This window comes from Choloepus didactylus, chromosome 5, assembly GCF_015220235.1.
Source record: "Choloepus didactylus isolate mChoDid1 chromosome 5, mChoDid1.pri, whole genome shotgun sequence".
Classification (NCBI taxonomy): domain Eukaryota; kingdom Metazoa; phylum Chordata; class Mammalia; order Pilosa; family Megalonychidae; genus Choloepus; species Choloepus didactylus.
The window spans coordinates 131,255,855-131,280,080 of NC_051311.1; the positions used below are offsets into that span (position 1 = coordinate 131,255,855).

General features: G+C 38.6%; 1 protein-coding gene across 1 annotated transcript in view; it reads left to right on the forward strand.

The window, feature by feature from the left end:
• Positions 1 to 24,226, forward strand: part of DNAH11 (dynein axonemal heavy chain 11) — a 415,753-nt gene that overhangs the window by 293,688 nt on the left and 97,839 nt on the right. The window contains 2 exon segments of the mRNA XM_037836873.1: positions 7,321 to 7,455; positions 12,508 to 12,678. Coding sequence (XP_037692801.1) covers positions 7,321 to 7,455; positions 12,508 to 12,678 — 306 coding nt within the window.

Here is a 24,226-nt window from a genome sequence, read left to right on the forward strand (position 1 = left end):
GTTGACGGACACTTGAGTTGCTTCCACTTTTGCCTATTGTGAATAATGCTGCTATGAACATCGGTGTGCAAATATCTGTCTGAGTTCCTGCTTTCAGTTCTTTGGGGTTTGTACCTGAAAGTGGGATTAAAGCAGCTGATTTAAAAGAAGTCAAGATCAGGATGAATCTATAAAATTTCATAAAAAGTATCTTCCTTTATTGGTTAAAAATTCTGACTGTCAACCTGATGAAAACCTTTAGAAAAATTGTCACTTATTGTTAACAGCTTACGTAGATATGAGAAACAGTTTAATGTTCATGGGAAGAGTAATTAGGATGCTCAAGACAACTATGCGTGATGCTAAAGTAAAGGTAAGTTAAGGCTTCTTGTGTTTGCGGAACTGGTGATCCTTTGGACTTATCCTGCAACTATCTGAAAAGAATCTTTCCCATGAATTGTTTTCAAAGACCCACCATATAAGCAGAGCTTGACATATCAATAAGCCTCAGAACTAAGTTTTCAAACACAGAGAAGAGGAAGACAGAGTAATAGTCAAAATGGATTTATGAAGAACAAGTCCCCTCAATCCCCCTACCAAGAGTGGATTTCCAGAGAGTTGTTATTTAGTGTGTTAGAATCTCTGGCTGCAATTTCCACCAAGGTTTAATTCTTGCAAAGGCCACATGACTGGGCATGTCAAAGACAAGGTTCCTTTGCATAGTTTCTGTCCGTTGGCACACAGTCAAATAAAGGTTGGTGCCAAATGAAATTATAATTTTTGCTAGTTTTGTCTTAGTCTCCTCCAGCCTCTCCTTTCTGCTCCCCTACCTGCTAATCCTCTTCCTAATCAGACACCTCCTCTTGCTTTCTTGCTTAGCAAAGCAAGGATGTGTCTGATATCAGCATCTATGCTGTGATGGAAGCTCGTTTATACCAATGTGTTAGTCTCTATGTGTTGGTTCCTTTGAGTCTTTATCTCTCGTTTCAGGCTAAAAGACTGTCTATATTAAAAGTTGAGTGAAGAAAAAATAGGAGAAATGAGGTAGAAGGAAGGCCATCCCGTCTCTCAAACATACAGAGCCTAAGGGCGGTCATTAAAAAAGTCTAAATTCAGTCCCTTTAAGGCAGTGTTCTTCAAAGTATATTCCCTGGAGCAGCAGAATATTATAAATACAAATTTGCAGACTTCAACACAGATCTGCTGAATCAGAAACTCTGGGGTGAGGCCCAGGAATCTGATTTAACAAGCCCTCCAGGTAGTTCTGTTGCAGGTTCAAGTTTGCAAGAAACAACAAGAAAACTCAAAGCATGAGGATGGAACTGGGATTGGAGCTTGGGCAGTCTGACTCACAGCCTGCAGTCCTCACTATCACTCTATGCCAGAGGTTGACAAATTTTTTCTTTAAAAAGCCAAATAGTAAATATGTTATAGGCATTGTGGGCTGTATCAGTGAAGATTCTCCAGAGAAAGAGACAATAGGCTGTGTGTGTTTGTGTGTGTGTGTGTGTGTGTGTGTGTGTGTGTAAGAGATTTGTTGTAAGAAATTGGCTGTTGCAGTTGTGGACGGGTCCAAGTTCCATACGGCAGGTGGAAAATTCCAGTAAGAGTGATGTTGAAGTCTTGAGTCCAAATTCCTTAGGCTGGAACCTCAGAAAAGAATGGAGGGTGTAGTCTTGCAACAAAATTCCTTCTGATCCCTTGTTTTAGCTTCTTGGCTTCTAAAGCAAATACTACCCAATGGGTTGGCTTAAACAACAGGAATTTATTGGTTCATGGTTTTGAGGTTAGAAGAAGTCCAAAATCAAGGCATCATCAAGGTGATGCTTTGCCCGGAAGACTGTGGTGCTCTGGGGCTGGCTGCCAGCGATCCTTGGTCCTTGGCTTTTCTGTCACATGGCAATGCACACGGTGGCCTCTCCTGGCTTCCCTCTTCTCTTCTGGGTTCCGATGACCTTTGGCTTCTAGCTGCTCCCTCTGTGGCTTTCTCTCTGTGTGTCTGAATTTCATTCTGTTTGTAAAGGACTCCAGCAGTCTAGATTAAAGCCTAACCTGATTCACCTGGGCCACACCTTAACTAAAGTAACATCTTTAAGAGATCTTATTTACAGTGAGTCCGTACCCACAGGAATGAATTAAGTTTAAGAACATGTTTTTCTGGGGTACATAGCTCCAAGCCGCCACATCCATGGGACACCTAATTTTCATTCTTAAGACCTCCAGCAGACTGGATGAGGTCCACTTATCTTATGGAGGATAATCTCCTTTATTTAAGATCAAATGATTGTATATGCCAATCCCATCTACACCATACTCCACAGCATCGACTAAGCCAGTGTGTGACCAAACAACCAGACACCATAACCTAGCCAAGTTGACACACAAAATTAACTATCACATAGGCCACGAGGTAATGTCTCAACTCTTGGAGCAACTATTGTCTAGGAAAGGCTAGTAGTCTTTTACACATTTTACATTTTAAAAACATATATATATATATATATATATATATATATATATATATATATGTATTAGCTCCAGGGATATGTAAAACAGATGGCAGGCTAGACTTGAACTATGGGCCATAGTTTATTGACCTTCGCTTTATGCTAGCATAGAAGGCTGCTTGGAATCTGGTACTTCTCATCTGCTAATTCTTCCTGGTACTCTTAGACCTAGCTCAGGCTTTATTTTTCCCATGGAGGTTCCCCAAGTGCCTTCACTTCTGTTATCCCAGGTACCTTGTGCCTCAGAACATGGCTCATCCTTACATGCAAAGTGTCATTTCCTTGTCTGCTTCTACACGAGGCCATGAGCTCCTTAAAGTCTATTAACTTTTATGCCTAGTACCTGATCCAAAGTAGGTATTCACAAATTATTAATTAAATAAATAGCCACCACATCATTGTGTTTAAATTAAAACATTCATTTGTTATAATTGAGGGACTCACTATTCATTTCACAGTCAAAAGCATTTTAAACATGGGACTAGGCATTGGAGAGATAGACATGAATAAGGTTCTGGAAAAACCTTATGGTAGCTTTACATGAATGATATTTAAGTTGTTAGACGCTATCAAGAGTTTTCACTGGGTACCCTGGAACATGAAGGCTGGGGTGGTCAATTCTTCATGAAAGGATGGGGGTAGTTATGTTGGGAAGGAGTTTGTCTTGAAAGATGTGGATAGTTTTTGCCTGGAAGATGGGCAAAGGGCATTCTGTGAATGAGCAATGAAAGCCAGTGTTATGTTCTATGAAAAATGAGTAGCTCAGCTGGCTGAAGAGCAGAGAGTAAAGGAACCACTGTAGTTACAAACAAGGCTTAGAGCAAATGGGTGTTCTGTGGGCCCAGTCCATCCCCCTGAGAGCCACTGCGGGGTTGAAGTTGGGTAGCAGGAGGGATAAGCTGATAGATTTACCTTTTGGAAAGATAATACTGGGCAGTGGGACAGAGAGGTAAGAGACTAGAAGCAAGATGACAGTGAATTAGAGAAGCAGTGTGAAAATGAAAGAAGGGCAAGGAGAGAACCTTGAATTACATACCAGGTTACAAGCTGGGCACAGAAAGGAGGTTGTTAGAACCAGGGAGAATAGTTTTACAGAGGCGAAGGGAAGGAGGTAATTTTAAAAGGAAGGGGGTCATTACTTGGGACAAATATTAAGGAGCCTGATAACTGGTGGGTGTGAGCACAGGCTGCCAAGCTGACAGCATCCTCGCCAGTGCTTCCCTGCTGGTGAAGTGGAGCAGCCTACCCTACCCCTCTGGCACTGGTTTCCTCCACTATAAAATGGGAAAATCCATTGTAGGCTTACAGAACTGATCAAATTAGTTAACACATGTAAAGCGTTTAAAATATTGTCTGGCACATGCTAAAGGATCAATAATTATTAATTAAACTGTTATAAATTTTACAAATGTAAGTTAGTAAATGGAGAGAATAAAAACAGATCCGTTGCTGGTCTTTACCATATCTGTTTCAGTCAAATGGTAGAGGAGAGCAAAAGGAAAAAAAAGAGGTGATAGGAATAAAAATCAGATTATAATAAATGGAGACAAGGATGGGTGGTAAGAAAGGAAAAACAGCAGGAGTAGGGTAATCTTTTGAGGAACGTTTTTCAAAAACAAGGAGAAAGAGAAATACAGGTAAATGTTAAGACCTCTCAGAAAAGATTTTTGGAAATCTGATCCTCTTATTTATTTTAGAGTAAAAATATCTTGAACATGATCTGTTTGCTTCGAGCTAATTTTATCCAGTACATATACAAACATATTATACATGTATTTTTATATTTATTTGATTCATTTTGGATACAGCATTCCCTTCAAACCTCTGAACACATACAAAACAGAGTCATTCTGCTTAAGCTCAAGTCAACAGCTCAACATTCTTATGAAGGAAAGCAGCCAACTGTCACCTTTCAGCATGCCTAGCATGTTGGTAATTACACCAGATTTAGCTGCCACTTATTCCTGGCGAACTTTGATAATGCCTATAAGAGTTGCATGCTGTAGGCCAGATTTTATCCAAACGTTTTTGTCTTTTTGATTTGATTTTGTTTTAGCTAACTGAAAACATGAATTTGTATTCCATTTGAAATAAACTGCAATAATACTTGACATCAGGCTAGCTTTTACTGTGTTCTGTGGAATATTCTGTGTCGTGTTTACAGGCATTCAGACATATTTAATTCCACAGAAGCCTTAAGAGGTAGGTGTTATTATCATTAGTTCCATTTTACAGATGAGAAAATTGAAACTCAAGGAAATTGAATAGTTAGCCCAAGGCTCCATGGCCAATAAAAAGCAGTGGAACTAGAACCAAGACATTTTAAACCAAAAGCTGGATAATATTAACCATTCACTCTACCGTGTGGGATCTGACCAGGCCAGCCCGGAAGTGTTTCCTCCCTCTTAGCCAGTTGTGACTTCTCAAATGCTTGCTCTGTTGAACATATTCTAGTAAATCGGTCCAGGTGGGGAAAGGTTTGGGTTCTAGGTCTTGTTTTGTCAAATACTAGTTAGTGGAAATGCAGCAAATCACTCAGGTGATCTCTACCTCAGTTTCCTCACCTGCAAAAAGAAGACAGCAATCTCACTTGAGTGGATCAGACAAGACAAAACCCAGGAGAGCCATGTGTGGGTTACAAAGAACTGTGTAAATATGAGCAGCTATTATGACCTCCAGATGCTTAATTCTAAAGAAACTGTCTTCAGTAATAATAAAATTCCATTATTTTCCCTTTTTATTTCCAGCTGCTCTCTCCAAGAAAGGATAGTGCTAGAAAAAAAGGATTTTTTATTATTTTTAAAATTTCCTAGACTAGTGAAAACATGGCTATTTTTCGTGAGAAAATGACCTATGGTTTACTATATGTTTGATAATCACTTTATCTGTTAGTGATCAGTAATATAATTTTTCCAAAATTAGCTTCAGTAATTAAAATTAACACTTAGTCTTTCCACCAGAGGTTCACAAAATGTGGTTCAGGATCCCTGGGGGTTTCTGAAGTGTTTTCAGAGGGTTTATGAGGTCAAAACTATTTTCATAATCATATTAAAGCATTATTTTCCTTCATTCTCATTTTCTAACAAGTGGAGCTTTTCAGAGGCTCTGATATCATGTGGCATTGCAACAGATTCAATGCAGAGGCAAGTATAAGAATCTGTCTGCTGTTAAATTAGACCTTAAAGAGATTTGCAAAAATATTGAACAATGCCACTCCATCTTTTTTGTTGGGGTAATATCATTACTTTTCATAAAAGTGTGTTATGTATGCTAGCACTTGATAGGTTTATTCTTGTTTTTCTTCAAAATAAATTAATGTTATAAAAATTTCTCAGTTTCAAGTTCCAATATTATAAATATTATAAATATATAAATATAAAAAATCAATATTTATAATATTTATAATATTTATTTTGGCTTGATAAAGCCAAAGCCCTTTGGGGTTATCAATAATTTAGGATAAAATGTTTCTGAGACCAAAAATTTTGAGAGCTGCTGGCTTACACTGGCTGGATATTATTACATTAATCATCAAATATAATCCTTACAAAAGCCTTTGAGTTGGGTAATATTGTTTCCATTTCTCAGATGACAAAACAAAGGCACAGGAAGGCTAGGAGAGCCCTAGTTGACATTGCTTAGTTGATAGCAGAGTCCAAGTACTGAACCCAGGCATCTGATACAGAGTTTATGTGTGCTTCTTTGTTTCATAAAGCTACAAGCACTTTTAATAACCCAAAATAGGCTGTAAGTAGTATTTATTTTCATCTGATTTCTAACCAGTGATACATAATATTTCTTCTGATTCTCATAAATTTTACCTTTTTCCGCATGTTAATTTTAAATCTGACATACATGCATATTAAGAGGTATTGCTTTAGCAATATAAATTAAGTAATGATGAAATAACCAGGTCATTGAGAAATATGGCAGTCTCTAACTTATGAATAGGTTATGTTCTACAAGTTTGGTTGTTAAGGTTTCTTGGAACTTGCATATATTCACAAAAATAATGTTATAAATCATATTTAGGGTGTTAGAACTTATCAGGTGCCAAGATGCTATATTGAGGATCTCCTTCATATATGTATATGTTAGTCCGGGGCTTTTTTGCTGTAAGTAATAGAAACCCACTCAAAATCCCATAAGCGGAAAGGAGACAAGGATAACTTATGGAGCCCGTGGTGTCTCTCTAGGGCTGGGTGACTTTTCTTCTTGCTTCTCTTTGTGTAACCCTTTCATCCTTTCTCTTTCTCTGGGGTTTCCTATACTTTCCTGTGCCCCTGGTAGAAGACCTCTCTCCTCCCCGCTCCTCAATAAGGGCCTCCAAAATTTACACATCTTTTCCAGGTCTTTTGGTGCTAAAGGAAATGGAATAGCTAGTTGATGAGGTCTAATTAACACCCCTCTTCATTGCCTGAGTTAGTTAACAAATGCATGTCAGTGGGTGAAGAACCAGAAGATCCCCTTTATCATTAATAAAGTTTGTATTGCAGAGTGAGGCTTAGGCACAAGAGGTGAAGGGAGAAGTGCACCAAGGGTGTGTTTGCATTTGCAGGGCACATTCTGTCCCCCCAGTCACTGTCTCCATTCTGTCCATGGAGAAGGAAGGAGAGAAGACCACATGTGGTGAATTGTTAGTCTGTGGTGGCACCAGTATATTAATTATTACACTCTCTTCTCCTTTTCCCTGAAATATGATGGTAACAGGGCAAAAATCAAAGGAGGTAAAGAGGTTTGTTTCACTTACCTTAAAGCAGTAGATATTTGAGATGATTGTAATATTTCTATTTAAGTAAAAATGACTCAAAGGTTAATTTTGACTCTTACTCAGGATCTGGATCGAAATCTGAGCAGACTCACCACTTCATTTGAAAAAGCAATAGCTGAGAAAGTCCGATGTCAAGAAGAGGTGAACCAAACCAACAAAACCATCGAACTCGCTAACAGACTTGTCAAGGAACTTGAGGCAAGTTAACTTTTTCTTTGAAAATTCTAACTGAAGTATTCAGATCAGCTTTTTGTGGATTTTGTCATTGTTTTCTGCCAATGATAACTACATAGACACGGAATCAGCAACAAAGGGAATATTTAATCTTCATTCCTATTGGCTCCAACTTACAAGAAGGAAGAACTAATCAATTCTGTTTGTTTCTCAGAAAATAGCCCTGAACTTGGTATGACATCAACCCAGTCTCTGATTAAAACGGAGGGAAATCATATACTTTGTCAGAATTTATTTGTTTTGTATCCAAAGTATATCAGCTGTGGATGGGTTATCTACTTATTTTTTTCTCCCTCCTTCCTTCCCTTCCTTTTATTCTAACCATGTTGTGAAAGCCTTTATAAACAACAACAACAAAAATACCTTAAGATACATTATAAAATCCATGACTGCTACTAGATAACTGTAGCATTGAACTGTTATCTGACCATTTTTCTATATATTTGCCACTGAACTCTTCTAACAGACCATTACTTTCAAGCTAAGCCAGATTGTGTGTGTGTGAGACATCATTTTATGGGTAACTGATGTGCTGATGCTAATAGTTACTCCATTAAATAAAGAATTTTTTTTAAAAAATAATTCTTAATAACTTCTGTTTGAACCTGAGTAGTAGAAGAACATATAGTCTTTGGCATCAGTGAATCACAGATTTGAATCCTTGCCCTACCCCTACCATGTGGCATTAAACCACCTTAGACAAGTCTCTGAACCTCTTCAAGTTTTAGTTTTCTTGACTCTAAAATGGGGATGTGGATAATACCTCCCTCACAAGTTTGTAGTGAAGCTCAAAAGAGATGATGTATGTTTAAGTGATTCCTATCAACAACAGAATGACAAATAACCCAATTTAAACAGGGCCAGAATCTGACTAGACATTTCTCTAAAGAAGATACAAATGGCTAATAAGCACATGAAAAGATGCTCAACATCATTAGCCATTAGGGAAATGCAAATCAAAACCACAATGAGATACCACCTCACACACACCAGAATGGCTATAATTTAAAAATATGGACAATAATGAGTGTTGGTGGGGATGTAGAGAAATTGGAACCTTCACACATTGCTAGTAGGAATGTAAAATGGTGTGGACACTATGGAAAACAGTCTATCACTTTCTCAAAAAGTTAAATGTGAACTTGTCATGTGATCTAGCGGTTCCACTCCTAGGAGAAAATGAAGAGAAACTGACAACTAAAAGAATGCCTAAGAGAAATATACTTAATCAAAATTTAAACCTATGTCCACACAAAGGCTTATACACAAATGTTTGTAGCACCATTATTCATAATAGTCAGAAAGTGGAAACAACCGAAATGTCCATCAGCTGTTGAAAGGATAAATAAAACATGGTATATCCACTGAAGTGTACACTTTTAAGTGTGAATTTCCTGGGATGTCAATAAAGCTGTTATTGGAAAAAAAAAGTGCTTCCTAAAACCTTGTAACTATACTATTAGAAATGCATTTAGCTGCAGGTGATAGAAAACTTTATTTACAGTGGCTTAAATAGAAATGGGTTTATTTTTCATGTATTAAAAAAAAAATTCTGGGGGTAGTCCATTATGTGTTGATTCAGGTAATTAGTGACTGGATACCCAGTCTCTTTGTACATGTCTGCTTCCCCCTCATGAATTTTTCCTCATGGTCCAGAGATGGCTGCAGCAGCTTCAGATTCAGGCAAGAAAGAAGGGGGGAGATCTTATATAAGAAAAGCTGAAGTTTTCCTAGAAACCCCTCTGACCCACTCCCACTAAAGTTTCTTTAGCCAGGAGTAGGTTGACCACACTAAGCTGCCAGGAAGGGCAGAAAAGTGGGAAACAGGGTTATCATGGTTAGCTAAGCCCATCACAAACCACCTTTTGGGGCTAGAACACGTTACCACCCTATTCAAAATCAGGGTTCTCTTATCTAGAAAGGAGAAATGGGTTTTGGGGTATGTGACAGGCTGATTTCTCATATGTAGTGTGGGTTTTTAAAAAATCTAATATAAAATTACTACAAATTTAAACCCACCTTCCCTCTGAAACTCATAGTACATTATCTCCAAAACCTACTCCCCCCAGTCCTTCTCAGTAATCACTAATCTCTTCTTCCAGTTGTTACATCCCTGCATTTTGCTCTTCTTCACAACCCCTATCCAATCTATCAACATATTCTATTGGCCGTGCTTTCCATGTCTACTCCAAACACAACTTCTCACTCCCTTCGCCTTGCCGTGCCAGTCCAGGCTGCCAGCGTCTCTTCCTCGGCCACCACCCTACTGCCCTAGCTTCTACCCCTGAAGTCCATTTCCTTCATTGCAGCTAGGTGATTTCCTAAAAGCATAAATCTGTTCATTTCACCACTCTGCTCAGACCCCCCAGTAACAAATAGTCTAATTTAAAAAAACAGTCCAGAGCTCCACCTGGCCTCCAAGACCCTACAGGATCTGGCTCCTGGACACCTTTCCCTCCCCATCTCTCTCCTTCTGCCCTCTCGCCACATCTTCACTGTCTGTCTTGCTCTTTCTCATTGCCAGTCACTCTCCTAACTTGTGCCCTTTGCCTTTTCCCCTTTATCTGGTTTACACTCGCCCACAGAATCCACATTGCTGGTTCCCTCACTTCTGTCAGGTCTCTGCTAAAAGTTCTCCTCATCACCTGGTTTCTTCTGACCTGCCTACACAGAGCCATATTTTTTGTGGAGTTTTTTTGGTCTGATACGAGTGCCTCAAGAACTGGAACGTCTTCTGTTTCGTGCACTGCTTTATCCCAAGCATCTAGAAAGTCCCTGGACGTGGTAGGCATCAATAGGTATCTGTTGAATGAATGAATGGGTGAGTTTTGGAGGTTTCCCTGTGTTTTAAAAAAAATAGTGTTTGGAGCTCTTTGAAGACTCACTCTTCTTAAGTCAGTTACGAAATTCCACCACTAACATTTACAACTATTCCCATTTAAATGACAAGATTTAAGCAGACCTTAAGTGTTTACCTTTTGTGAAGTACCCGAGGAAAAGAAAAAGTGCCGTTTGATTTAACTGCTTTTCTATAGCAGTTACAGAATGTCTGAAAGTTTCATCAAGGGAGAAACAGGCTGTACTGTGTGTCTCTAACACACGGCAATATCTTCCAGAGGCTTTACTTACTCATGGTGATTTAAACCAGGAGAGGAAAAACGTGTTGTATAATGTTAACTAGGAAAAAACCTATATATATAAGTTGGGGTGAATATATATATATATATATATATGATGTTTTTAAAGGATTAATTGAAGATGTCAGACCTTTTCCTTTGAGGATAAATTCTTTCTGACTAAAAAAGGAGACAGCTAACTTCTGAAAAGCATCAAGACTGATGATTTTGTCTATATAGCATTGACCTGGAAGCGCAACCATTCATACTAATAAATCAGGCAATTTATATTTAATCATTAACTAACTCCTGAGCTGAACAGCTGTTCAAAATTAGAATTGGGTCACCCCAGCCAGGATGACATTACAGGCAATCTATAATGCATTAGAATAAAATTACAGTGATTTTTAAATGTCTGGAAATTTATTACAGGACCTGTTCCAACTCTTAAACCCTTGTTAGCCAGCGTCAGTAATGATTTATGTTGCGTGGGTGGTAGAGTGAAATTATTGACGATTTCAATAGCCGATAAGTCTATGTTTAGTAAATCTTCAAATTTCAAAGCTGTTTTGGAGAATGAGGTGGGTGCACTTTATTGTTTATCATTTCCCAACCAAAGACAACAAAGATGGAGGTTGGGCAAATGAGAGATTCTTCTTGAAAATTAATGAATATGTTGTCCGTGGCTGAGGAAAGAAACTAATGAATTTCTGTAAGGAGGGCTAGAGAGCTGACATGCCTTAGTGTTTAATTATATGGCTAACTTGGGGTGATCTTTATCAAGCAAAGCAAGGAGACTACCTTAAAGCAGCTTTGATAACCATTTTTCATCTGTTAATTTCATGGCCTCAGTGTTATGGGTATTATGATGGCTTTCAGGGAACTGGCATTACAATCTGTTCTGATATGCACCATTCTACCCCCTGTGGTCTTTCTTCTTTCGTTGGAAATGTCAAGTTCCACTGAGTTCTCCTTTGCTTGTACTGTCAAATTGCTGACATTTTTTCAGATCTTATTAATTTGCATGTTCTCTGATGTTGGATTAATTTGGGGGCATGCATAGAAACAAGTGGCTTAGTGAACTCTCTTGTAGTTCAGTCAATCCGTAGATATTTATTGCAGTTTTACTCAAATCCAGTATTAAGGGATCCTCATACTTACCCTATAAATTAGATCTTTAAATTGCTGTCCAACTAGATGTAAGGACTTAAGTGCATGGAGCTTATTGTCTTCAAGGCTAGTGAAGTCCTCCTGATTTCCTTCTTTTCACATAGGTTATAGCTTCCTCTACAGATTTAGCGGTAATATTAGGAAAATAACCTGAGTTTAGGGACTACCAGCACTATTCTTTAATTAATAGAATATAGAAGAGGTGGCTGTTTAAGCTTTATGTTTTAATTAACATGAAGAGTATTTGACATATTCCTTTTTCTGTAATCAGCCCATAGCCAGTATGTGGGAAAAAAAGAAAAGTTTGTCTAGGCACCACTGCTGAAAAGTGGGAAGGATGGAGAGCAGTCAGGCACAGTAGAAACATTACTCATGTTTGGCCACAGCTCTTGGTTCTCCACTCCCAGACAGACTTGGGGAGTGACTGTCAGCCTTTCAAGAAGGACCTCAATCAAAATTAAAGATTTAGGGCGTCCAACTTGGAGGACATGTTAAAGAGCTAATACCATAGTGTAGTAAACTCCAATGAAGAGAGTAAGAGATCTCCTTTGTAATGATGGATTTCGAACATATGAAAGATTGTAACAGACTCACCAGCCAGTTACTTTTTATTCTTCTAAAGGCTGTGCAAAAGGACATAGACTTAAACTGTGCTGTAAGGTAATTACATTAAGCATTTGTTGAGTTGATTCTCACCCTGCAATTACATCTGAATAATTTTATCTTTCAGTCAGAAAAGATTCGCTGGGGTCAGTCTGTTAAGTCCTTTGAAGCTCAAGAGAAGACGCTCTGTGGAGATGTTCTCCTTACAGCAGCGTTTGTATCTTACATTGGATCCTTTACAAAACAGTATCGCCAGGAACTGGTGGACTGCAAGTGGATTCCCTTTCTTCAGCGGAAGGTAAGCTCTATGCCTGACTTGTCAAAATTTAGAAGCATCATATTGAAGTTTCACTAGTGGAAACAGTACATTTGCCAAACTCCTTTGTACCTATGTAATAACTGACCAGAAATTCTCATGTGAATGAGATGTTGTGTGTTGTATAGTTTTCCTTATTCTAATGACGGTTGCAGCAGGGAGATGAAAAATATGAAAATTAATTATATGCACTGTAGAGATGGAGTTGCAAAACTGCTTTTAACAAAACTGTTAGCTGAGACCAAGTGAAACTTGAATTTTCTTACTACTATCATGGCTGCCCCTTTAAAAGATATTCTCTAAAACTACTTTCAATTTAGAGGTATAGTATTTTGTAAATAAATATAAAAATAACTGACCCCAAATGTGAAAATTCAAAATCTTAAGCAAAGTGCAATCATAGATTTGTAGAATTTGAAGCAATTCAGTTTATGCTCCTCCTTGTACAAATGAAAAAACTGAGGCACAGGAAGTTCAAATATCTTGACCAAGGTCATTAGAATAGGAAATTGGAAACCTCCTGACTAATAGACCATTGTTATCTTAATTGATAAGAACAGGTATCTATAATCAGCCCTGCTGATGTATACATAATGCTATTCTGACTCGCTCTGTGTTAATAACATTCTATGTTGGTAATTATGCCTCAGTTCTCACACCAGTGTGTTTATGACCTAAATACATCAGTGGAATTTTTGCAAATTAAATAAAACTAAATGTTCTAGGGAAAGCTTATTATTTAAAACATAATTATTTAAAAAGAAAATCATTTAAAAAGAAAATCCTTTTATAACTAAGGTATTTAATGTATCTGTAGTATCAAACCATGTTTTTAAATTAAGGATTTCATAAAAGTGGTTACTTCTGCATTATTTCATAAGAGTTGAAGGTTTTTCTTTAAGAATCACCACCATAAAATATGCTTTTAGATAAAAGGATAAAGCAGTCTGCTAATTTTGTCCAATTCTTACTGCATTGTGAGTATCAGAAGTGTCAGATGTCTAATTCTTTAACTTTTGTCTCACTCTCATTTCCTCCAAACTTCAGTCCCCTCTTTTGGTGCATTTCCCTGGCTCACCCCTATGGCTACTTGAGACTGACGATTGTTCTCTTTTGTGGTCCTCTCTGCATTCTGTCATTCATAAAGTATCCTTATTCCCTCCAGAATTATAGGAAAACTCTACTTACATCCTGACGTCAAAACTACTGAACTCACTTTCTCTTCTTAATGTTATAGTTACTCTTAACTCTTATAGGGCATATAATAGTATTGACAATATGAGCTTAGGCTACTAGTCATTGTTTTTAAAACACAGTTATATTCACATACCACAAAGTCCATCCAAAGTGTACAATCATGGCTGTCAGTATAACCACAAAGCTGTGCTTACATCGCCCCATTGATTTTAGAATATTCTCATAGCTCCAAAATGGAAAACCCCATGCTCCTTATACCCTCTATTAATGACAGCTTTGGTGTGGTAACTTTATTACAATTGATGAAATAACATTAAGGTATTTCTGTTAACTGTAGTCTTTAGTTTGCATTAGGTGCCTTTTCCCCAATATACCACCCTATTACAACATTTTGTAGTTGAGAAAAAGATTTGTACTAATTCATGGAAGATACTCTTATTTTTATACTATTAACCGCCTTCATCATCCACAACGGGGGTCACTATGTTGCACAGTCCCTTGTTTCATCCTCTCGCTTACATGACCCTAAACTTCCCCTTCCAACCACTGTCACACACACAATTCAGAGCTGTTATTTACACACGCAATAATATGCTAACATCACCTCTATCCATTCCTAAACATTTACAGTCATTCATTACAAAATTGTGCACAAATTAAGCATCAGCTCTCCATTCTCTATCTTCATTCTACTTATACTTCATGAATGACAAATTGCGTTTTCCAGTTACTTAAAATAACCTATATTCCAGATATTAATTCTGTGAATTTGCTCATTGTATTTAGTTTGTATTAGTGAGCTCATACCATATTTGTCCTTTTGTGTCTGGCTTATTTCACTCAACATAATACCCTCCATGTTCATCCATGTTGTCACATGCATCAGGACTTCATTTCTTCTTACAGCTGCGTAATATTCCATTTTATGTATATACCACATTTTGTTTATCCATTCATCGGTTGATGGGCACTTGGGTTCTATCCATCTTCAGGCAATTGTGAATAATGCCAGCTTTGAACATCGATGTGCAAATGTTTGTTCCTGTCCCTGCTTTCAGTTCTTCTTGGTATATACCTGGTAGCAGGATTGCCAGGTCATATGGCAGTTCTATACTTAGCTTCCTGAGGATCTGTGAAACTATCTTCCATAGCAGCAGTACCATTCTACATTCCCACCAGCAGTGAATAAGTGTTCCAATTTCTCCACATCCTCTCCAACAGCTTCCTGTTTAACAATGGCCATTTTAGTAGGTGTGTTACTAGTGATCTTAAAGATCTTTAATTGGAAATTTCCCTTCTCAAATTTAGTTTTAAAATTTATCCCATCTTTAACTGCTGATATGGAATTACTTAGTATATATATTTCTGGAAAGTTTCACATTAATTGATTTGTATTTTTCCATTTACTTAAAATTCCAGACATGATGTTCCATGAAAATAAATGTTTGTTTTGAAAGGAAAATAAAAATTAAAAAAATAAACTTGATTGACTTATCCCAAATGTATAAACATTCTAAACATATAATCAAAACAAAATGATAATTTCCTAATGATATTTGCAAAACTTACATTCAGTCTTACTGTGGGCATGTATTTTACTCTGGCCCCATAATTCTCATGGAATCTCGTCTGTCCCATCACAGCAGCCTCTCCTTTTCCTCTTAGGCACATGGCAAACATGCCAACTAAGAAACAGATCCTAAAATGTGACCAGCTTACCCTCCCACTCATCTCTGGGTATAGCTATATCAATGGAAGAAAAGATTGCAAATTAGATAAATGGCATCCCTTTGGCAGAGATGTTTCTGTGTGTAAGACACCTGGCAGAAAGTGGTACATAAAACACAACAAATGTTTGACCTTATGGAAAAAGAGGTTTCCAGTTTCTGAGCTGCTTATCTTCTATTACTTCTACGTTCAGTTGCAGCAAAGTGGGAAGATAATCACACTTATATGAACATCTACCAGTGTCTCAAGAGGAGCTGAAATTTCTTATTAATGTTAAGTTTTTTTGTTAATCTTCCTTTGACCATGTTTCCTATTAGGGCCCCCCCAAAAGCAGCTCCTCTTTTTTCTCCTCAATATAGGTTGTTCCTGAAGTTACACTTGTCTAGAGGTAACTGTCTCCTAAGTATTCAAGGATATAGAGATGTTTAATATATTTAATATATGATAATGTATAAACTTCCACAACCACATCTGTCATCTGCGAACAACTATATTCATATACTCTGGCTTCCCTTTTGAGACTGTAAGATGAACATTTCACACTTTTTCCTAAGGCCAACCTTTTGGGTAATGTTCTGGTTTCCAGCCCCTTCCTCCTCAAGGACAATTTGAGAGCAGTTCTCTCCCCTCCGTTTCATTGTCTGTTTTTCCCTCACTACTGGTTCATTACTAGATCGTTCCCATCAGCATTCAAACACATTGTTATTTCTCCCATTTAAAAAAGGGTACTCCAAAACATCTCTCTTGACCCCACCTCCCACTCCAGCTACTACTCCATTTTTGTGCTCTCAATTACAGTAAAACTCCTCAAAAGTGTGATTGGCACTCATAGTCTCCAAATCCTCCCTCCCATTCTCTCTGAATGTACTCTGGGCAGGCTTTTTGTCTGAACCCACTCCACCAGAACTCCTCTATCCTGCTGCTATCCTGGGCCCAGCTGTCACCTCTTTCCTGGATTATCATAAAAACCTCCTATTGGATATCCATGCTTCTGCATTGTCCAGAAGTGCGTTCTCCATTCTCATCATAGTTGACTATCAGCTGCGTTTGGTTTAATTGGTCACTCCCTCCTCCCATCAATACTTTCGTCACTTGCTTCCAAGACATCACCCTCCCCCATTCTTCCCCTACTTCACTGCCTGGTCCTTCTTGGTCTTCTGTAATTCTTCCTCTTTTCCTCTTAATGTCTCCCCAACTTCTTAAAGTTGAAACGCCCAGAGTTTAAATCCTTGAACTGCTTCTCTTTCCTCTTTACACTCACTTTCTTTGTCATCTCAACCAGGCTCATGACTTTCAGTGTCATCTGTATATAACTGTAATAACACCCAGATGTATTTCTCTAGCTCAGATCATGGCATCTTCACTTGTGTGTCTAAAAGACACATCATACATAACACAACCAAACTGAAACCCTGATCTTCCCCCCAGAACCTCTTCCTCTCAAGTGTTTCTGGTTTGTTTAATGGCAGCTCCATCCTTCCATTAGCTCAGGTCAAAAACCCTGGAGTCACGTTGATACCTCTCTTTTGTCTGGCACCCATATCCAGTCCATCCAGGAAATTTTTTGCCTTTAAAATATATTCAGAATCTGACCACTTTTTACTGCCTCCACTGCTGCTATCCTGGGCCCAGCTGTCACCTCTTTCCTGGATCATCACAAAAACCTCCTAGTGGATATCCATGCTTCTACATTTGCCACTTACCTTAGTTTGCCAAGGCTGTTATGAAAATACCACACAATGCGTTGGCTTAAACAACGGAGGCTAGAAGTCATGGTTTTAGAGGCTAGAAGTCCAAAATTAAGGTCTCGACAGTCCATGCTTTCTCTTGGTATCTGTAGCCTTCTGGTACTGGCTTGCCACAATCCTTGGGGCTCCTTGGCTTGCTCCTGCCCCCGTCACATGGCGTCTCCCTCTGGCTTCTACTTCTGCTTAGTCATCTAAGTCTGTGTCCAGGTTTCTTATACTTATAAGGACTTCAGCTATATGATTTAAGGCCTCATCTAAATAGGATCTTCAAAGATCCTATTAACAAATGAATCCACACCTTATCTGATAATAACATCTTCAAAGATCCCATTTACAAATGGGGTCACACCCACAGGAATGCAGATTAAGACTTGAATATGTCTTTTGAAGTAGAGTTGATTCGATTCCCAACATTGCTTCTTCCCCAAATTCATTCTCAACATAGCAGCCAGTGTGATCCTTTCAAAACACAGGACAGATTAAGTCACTTTTCTGCTAAAATCTGTTCAGTGGCTTTCCATTGCATGGAGAGCAACAGACAGAAATCTTATAAAAGCTTATAAAACCCTACATAAATTAACCCCATTATCTTGCTTGATCTCATCTCCTATTATTATTTTTCTCATTACTCTGCTCCAATCAGTGGTCACCTTCCTTGAATATACCAGGCATGCTCCCGTCTCAGCCCTTTGCACTGACTGTTTTGTGCCTTGAAGTATATTTTCCAGGGCATCAGCATGTCTCACTCCCATCCATCAAGTCCTTGCTCAAATAGCATCTTCAAACCCTGGAACTTATTGCAACTTCCAGCCCTCCAGCATACCTCATCCCCTTTAGCATGCTCTGTTTTTTTTTTCACCACAGCACTTACCATCTTTTAATGTATGATTTTGTTTACTCATATATTATAATTTATGTCTGTCCTCCCTCACACTAGAATGTAAGATCCATGGAAACAGGGATTTTGCATGTTTTGTTCACTAATCTATCTTAGAATGGAACCTAGAGCATTATGGATACTCAATACATATTTTTGTTTTGTCACAGTTCTACTGAGATACAATTCACATAGCGCACAATTCACCCACTTGAAGTATACAATTCATTGGCTTTTAGTATATTCAAAGAGTTGCATGATCATCATCACAGCCACTTTAGAACATTTTCAGACCCAAAAAAGAAATACCATGCCCATTTGCAGTTACCCCCCATTTCCTCTCAAATACCCCTGCCCAGCCATAGAAAACCACAAATCTATTTTCTGACTCTACAGATTTGCCTATTCTGGATATCTCATATAAATTGAGTCATACAATATGTAGTATTTTAGGAATGGCTTTTCCTCACTTAGCATAATGTTTTCAAGGTACATGCATATTTGGTGGACAGTTGATGGACATTTGGGTTGTTTCTCCTTTTTTGGCTCTTCTGAATAATGCTGCTATGACATTCATATAAAAGTTTTGTGCAGACATGTATTTTCATTTCTCTTGGGTATACATCAAGAGTGGACTTGCTGGCTCATATGGTAACTGTGTCTTTTGAGGAACTGCCAGGCTGTCAATTCATATATTTTTAAATAAATTAATATTTTCTACAATATGCATTGCATGTCCATGGGAGAAATAGTGTATTATTCAATAAATGAAGATAGACCAACTGACTATTTGGGGAAGAGTACAGTTAGGGCCCTTTTTCATAGCGTACACAAAAGAGTTTCAAGAGATTTAAATATTAGAAAATAAAATAAACTATAGATGAACACATGTATCATTATAAAATTTAAAAATACAGGTGAACATTTTCTTCATTGTCAGTGAAATTAGAGAACTAGTAAGGGCCCAGATTATAAACCCTTTTCTATACTATGAAAAGAGTGGGAACTTGATCCTAAGCATGGAGAGCCACCGAAGGCTTTTAAGCAGATCAATGTCACAGTCAGAATTACACATTTGCGAGCTCTCACTAGCTGCAGAGGGATTGATGACTTGGCAAGAGGAGAGGCTGGGGATGGACCTCCTGTTAGGAAGTAGCCACAGCAATACAGAAGACCATGAACTGAACAAAGTGCCAACAGTGGACACTGCAAGGAGAGGAGTCATTCCAGATGAGGCAAGACAGAGGAGTTGATTTTAAAAATACAATGGATCAAATATAGGAATGAGAGAGAGAACGTGAATGTATGAAGGTGCCATTCCCTGAGAGTAACATCAGTTTGAGGGAAGAGATGAAGAATTTGGTTTTAGGTACATGAAACATTCAAGTGCTGTCATCCAGTGAAGAGTTGGATAAGAGAGTTCTGGGGTGAAGGATTAGATTTCAGAGTCATCAATGGGTAGTCAAGGAAGCTATCAGTGAGAATGAGATCATCTAGGGGGTTTAGAGTAAGGGAGCTAGAGCCAGTGCTGAACAGGTCAATGGGAAGCAAAAGAAGATGAGGAAGGAACAGTCAAGACCGGAGAGAAACCAGGCAAGAGTGGTGGCATGGGAGACTAGAATAACAAGATAAGAATGCTCCAAAGTGCCAGAGCTCTAGAGAGGACTAGTAAGAGAAGAACTAAAGGTGATCATCAGGTTTTGGAAATGTGTAGGCCTTTGGTGACCACAGTTAAAGTTGTTTCAGGGATGTAGTGAACCAGAAAGCAGATTACACTGGGTTATACAGTAAGCGGAAAGTGAGGAAGTAGTGACAGAAAAGATAGAGGATTCTTTTAGGATCTTGGCTGTGAAGGGAAGGAGATACCCAGAAGAGACTTGGGGCCAAGTAAGGAGTTTGCTTTTTCCGTATGGGTGAGACTACAGCTGTTTCTATGCTTCAGGAGAAGAACTGGAAAAAAAATTGCTGATGCTAAAGCAAAGAAGAAGGATGCTCCTTCAGGAGCTGGAAGGGAATGAGCCCCAGCATGGAGGTAGAGGCCATGACCCTTGGGTAGGAGAAATAAGACCCCTTCAACTCAGGCAAGAGGGAAGGGCACAAAGGTAGACACAGCCAGATATTGATGGGCGGGAGAAAGTTGGTACAGTTGTACCTGAAGGTCTCTCTTCTCAGAAGAAAAGTGCAGTTGCATTTGAGGAGACTGGGGAAGACATAAAAAGGAGCCGTTGAGGACAGTAGGAGAGTGGGTGGCAAGTGTTGCCAAGCAGCTTCAAGAAACCCAAGCTGAATTTGGAAAGGATGAATATATAGTGAAAAAGAGGTATCGTAAAAATGGTTTCATCAGCCATACTTAAAATCTGGGAGTAAAAAAGAAAGGATAGAGGATCTTGGGTCTAGCCAGAGTACAGAGTTTATAGGCAGATGAGCCAGAAGGAAAAGAAGGCAGAGAATATAATGGGACTGTCAGAAAAACAATTTAGGAAAGGGAAGTGTAGTATAGGCTGGATAGAGAAGTGAGTTTAGTCAGAAATTAGTGATAAAAATATGGCAAGATAAGGGATTAGATGCCTTAATGCGGTTTAGAGTGTTATGTTTAAAGATGTGAGAGAAGTATGGCAAATCAAGTCAAAGAATTGGGTGTTGAAATTTTCCATTTCAGTGATGAAATAGCTTCTGATTATTAGAAGGTCTGGGGCAGCATTTCTCTTCTAAGGAGAGAGGCACCACAATACCCCATCAAAGACACATCTACATCATTGGGGGAATGGTGGGGCAGAAGGTGGGTAGGGGAAGCCAGGCATGTGGATTTTGCATAATCTTCCCAGGTGATTCTGATCGTTCCCTCTCACTCTGCCCCTTCCCCCAGGATGCTGGAGTGGAAAGGAAACAGAACTTTGACAGGGAGGAAGTTAAGGCTGGGAGTGGATCCGTCAACAACGTGGATATTGAATTTGTCTAAGATTGATAGTAAAACCTGGAAAGGCAAGAAGGAGCAACAGCTACATCCTTAGTAGGATAAGGAGATACATAGAGGATTGCATGGCTACATTCCATTAGCCTGCAAGGTGGCATTTTACTCAAGGGTGGAATACAGTGGTCTGCGGGGAAGCAGGAAGAATGCCAACTCTTCTTCCCACCCATTTTTGAGTAATGGGAATGTTAAAAAAATGAACTGTCTTCAATGGAGGAAGCCCTCAAGTGAAGTGAGACCCTAGGGCAGTGGTTCTTACACTCCAGCCTCATGTTAAATCAAACGGGAGAGAACTTTTAAAACTTATCAGTGCCAGTTGAATCTGAATATTTAGAGTGGCATCTTTTGAAAGCTCCCCATGATTCTAATATGCAGCTTTGGGTTGAGATCCACTACACTAGGGGAAGAGCCGGGTTGTGGTTAAGACAAGCAGGTAGAGAGAGGGAGGGAGTTTGGTCCAAGCAGGGCAAGGATACTAGAGAGCATATGAGAAGGGTTGTCAGAAAGTGCAACAGTGAGGGCATGAGTTTGAGAGATGGAGTGGGAAGGAAACAGAATAGCACAGAGGGTGATAACTGAATAGGAAGAGTGGTGGACTTAAAATAAACTGTGGTTCAAAGTTGTTTCCATCCATGCTGGGCAGACAGAGACACAGGCAAGTTGAAGGCCAAATGACATTTGCTTTCCACCATTACTCTGACCTAGCAGCATCTAGACAGAGCAAATACACTAAGCTATTCATGGTGCTAACCTTTCTGAGCCTTAGCACTCCAAGCAATAAAATAGAGATATCTGCTTTGCCAAACTCTTGTAAGAGTTAAATGGAAAAATGAAAAGAAGGAATGTACAAGAATAAATTTTGTGAACTTGCAAAGCCTTACAAAAATATTTATTGCTTTGTTACATCATTTTAGGGGAAATTGGGATTATTACCTTTTGAGGAAGTTCCCTTTTCTCTTTAAGAATATGCCACTTGGTCAGTTTTCAGAGCACTCTGATATTCCTTTGGTTAAATTAGGATGATTTACACTTGGCTCATTGTAGGTGCTTCCAGCCTTCACTTTTCTCTCTAGTAAAGCTGTTTTTCCAAAGAGGTGAGCCTCTCTTATTTTCTGCTCCACCTTGTAGTTGCATCCTGATTCAAACATATTGACATTAGTCAAGGAAGCAATTAGCTGGTGCCTTCAGTGTGACAACTTTAGAAGCTGACTTTGGACTTGAAGGGCTCCCTCTTTGCACTTGTTTCAAAACTAATCTTCTCTACAGCCTCCTTCAAGGAATTCTGAAGAGTGAATTAAAAAGAAGATATTATAAAATGAGGTTTATTTTTTCAACCTAAACTTGAATTAAAATTCATCAAGAAAACAGTTCCTAATTGTAACTATGAAAAAGATTCTTTGAAGAAAAAAATTTCTGAGGTCGTGCAGCTACCAATTTGAACACAGTACTAAAAAAAATGCAAGTCTAATGTATTTGCAATATTATATTATTTTATATGGGTTACCTGCTTCATTTTCCCGTACTAGATAAAACTGAGCAAAAAAAATCTGGTATCCTCTTTGATCTCCATCACTCTGCTCTGCACACAGTAGTGCTCAAACAATTCAACGATTGAATTGGGACACAAATCTATCATTGTACCTGCTTCTGTTATTCCTATTAGCTTCAGAAATTAACGTTATCCCAAAACTTCAGTAGTTTCAAGCTGTTGATAGTAGGTAAAAGATAGGAAGTTAAAGCCACATGTCCCTTGCTAATAATAGGATGCTTTTTAAAAAGATACTACGCTGCCTGTGTCTTTATGGAATCTGCGTATCAAGTCAGAGACAAAGACTTGATGGTCACATGGCTGGGAGATAAACTTTGACTTATTTCTAAGATAACGTTGTAGTCAGGGACAGTAACAATATCATGCTACTTTTCCTATATTGATATCAAATTGCAGCCCAGCTTTACCGTGGGAATCCTGCCAGCATCTTTTGGCCAAACGATAAATTGCTTTCCTAGTGCTACACAGACTTTCCTACCACAAGGTGTGTTCCTACTGCCCTCCCTTCTGGAGACATGGTCCCATGTTAGCCCCACCACCAAGCTTTAGGACCAGCTCTTTATTCATCTTGCTCATTTTGATGTCTACAAAACTTGTAATGTTTTGGTGCCTCCATTGTTTCATCTGTAGGAGATGCTCAGTAAGGGCTTATTGAGGGACTGACAACTGAAGGAGTCAACAAATAAGTTCTTTTCCACACCTTGCTTATTCTTTTGTAAAATAAGTCAATATTTGTAAAGAATGATCCTTATTATCTTTTTTAACATTTTTTACTGTAAAATATATATATGCAGAAGAGTGATAAATTTTTAAATGCAGTTTAACAAGTAGTTATAGAGCAAGTTTCAAAGTATGGTATGGGTTACAGGTCCACAATTTCAAGTATTTCCTTCTAGCTATTCTGAGACATTAGAGATAAAAAGAAGTATCTATATAATGATTCAGTAGTCATAATCATTTGTTAACTCTTACCTTCACTGTTACAACTCCTCCCTCTCATTTGATCGTTTGCTCAGTCTTCAGGGATATTTGGGCAATGACTCTTCTGACTTCTTCATGCTGAAAAGGGATGCTGACCTTATGGGGTAGAGGAATGGAACTGGTTGATGTTCTTGGAGAAACTGGTACCTCTGGGTTTCAGGGCTTATCTGGCAAAGGAATACTCTGGAGGTTTTATGTTTCTGAAAATTGAACTTAGTGAGTGAAACTTTTATAGAGTCTCAACTAGAGCCCTGGGTATTCAGGAACTCTGGATTTTCAGGAATACTGTTGATTGAGGCATGGCGTACCATGGCAATTTGCAGTATATGGCTGAAGCTTGCATAAGAGTAATCTTCAGAATAGTCTCTGGATTCTATTTGAAATCTTTTAACCACTGAAACCTTATTTTGTTTCATTTCTTTTCCCCCTTTTGGTCAAGCAGGGAGTGTCAATCCCATGATACCAGGGCCAGGCTCATC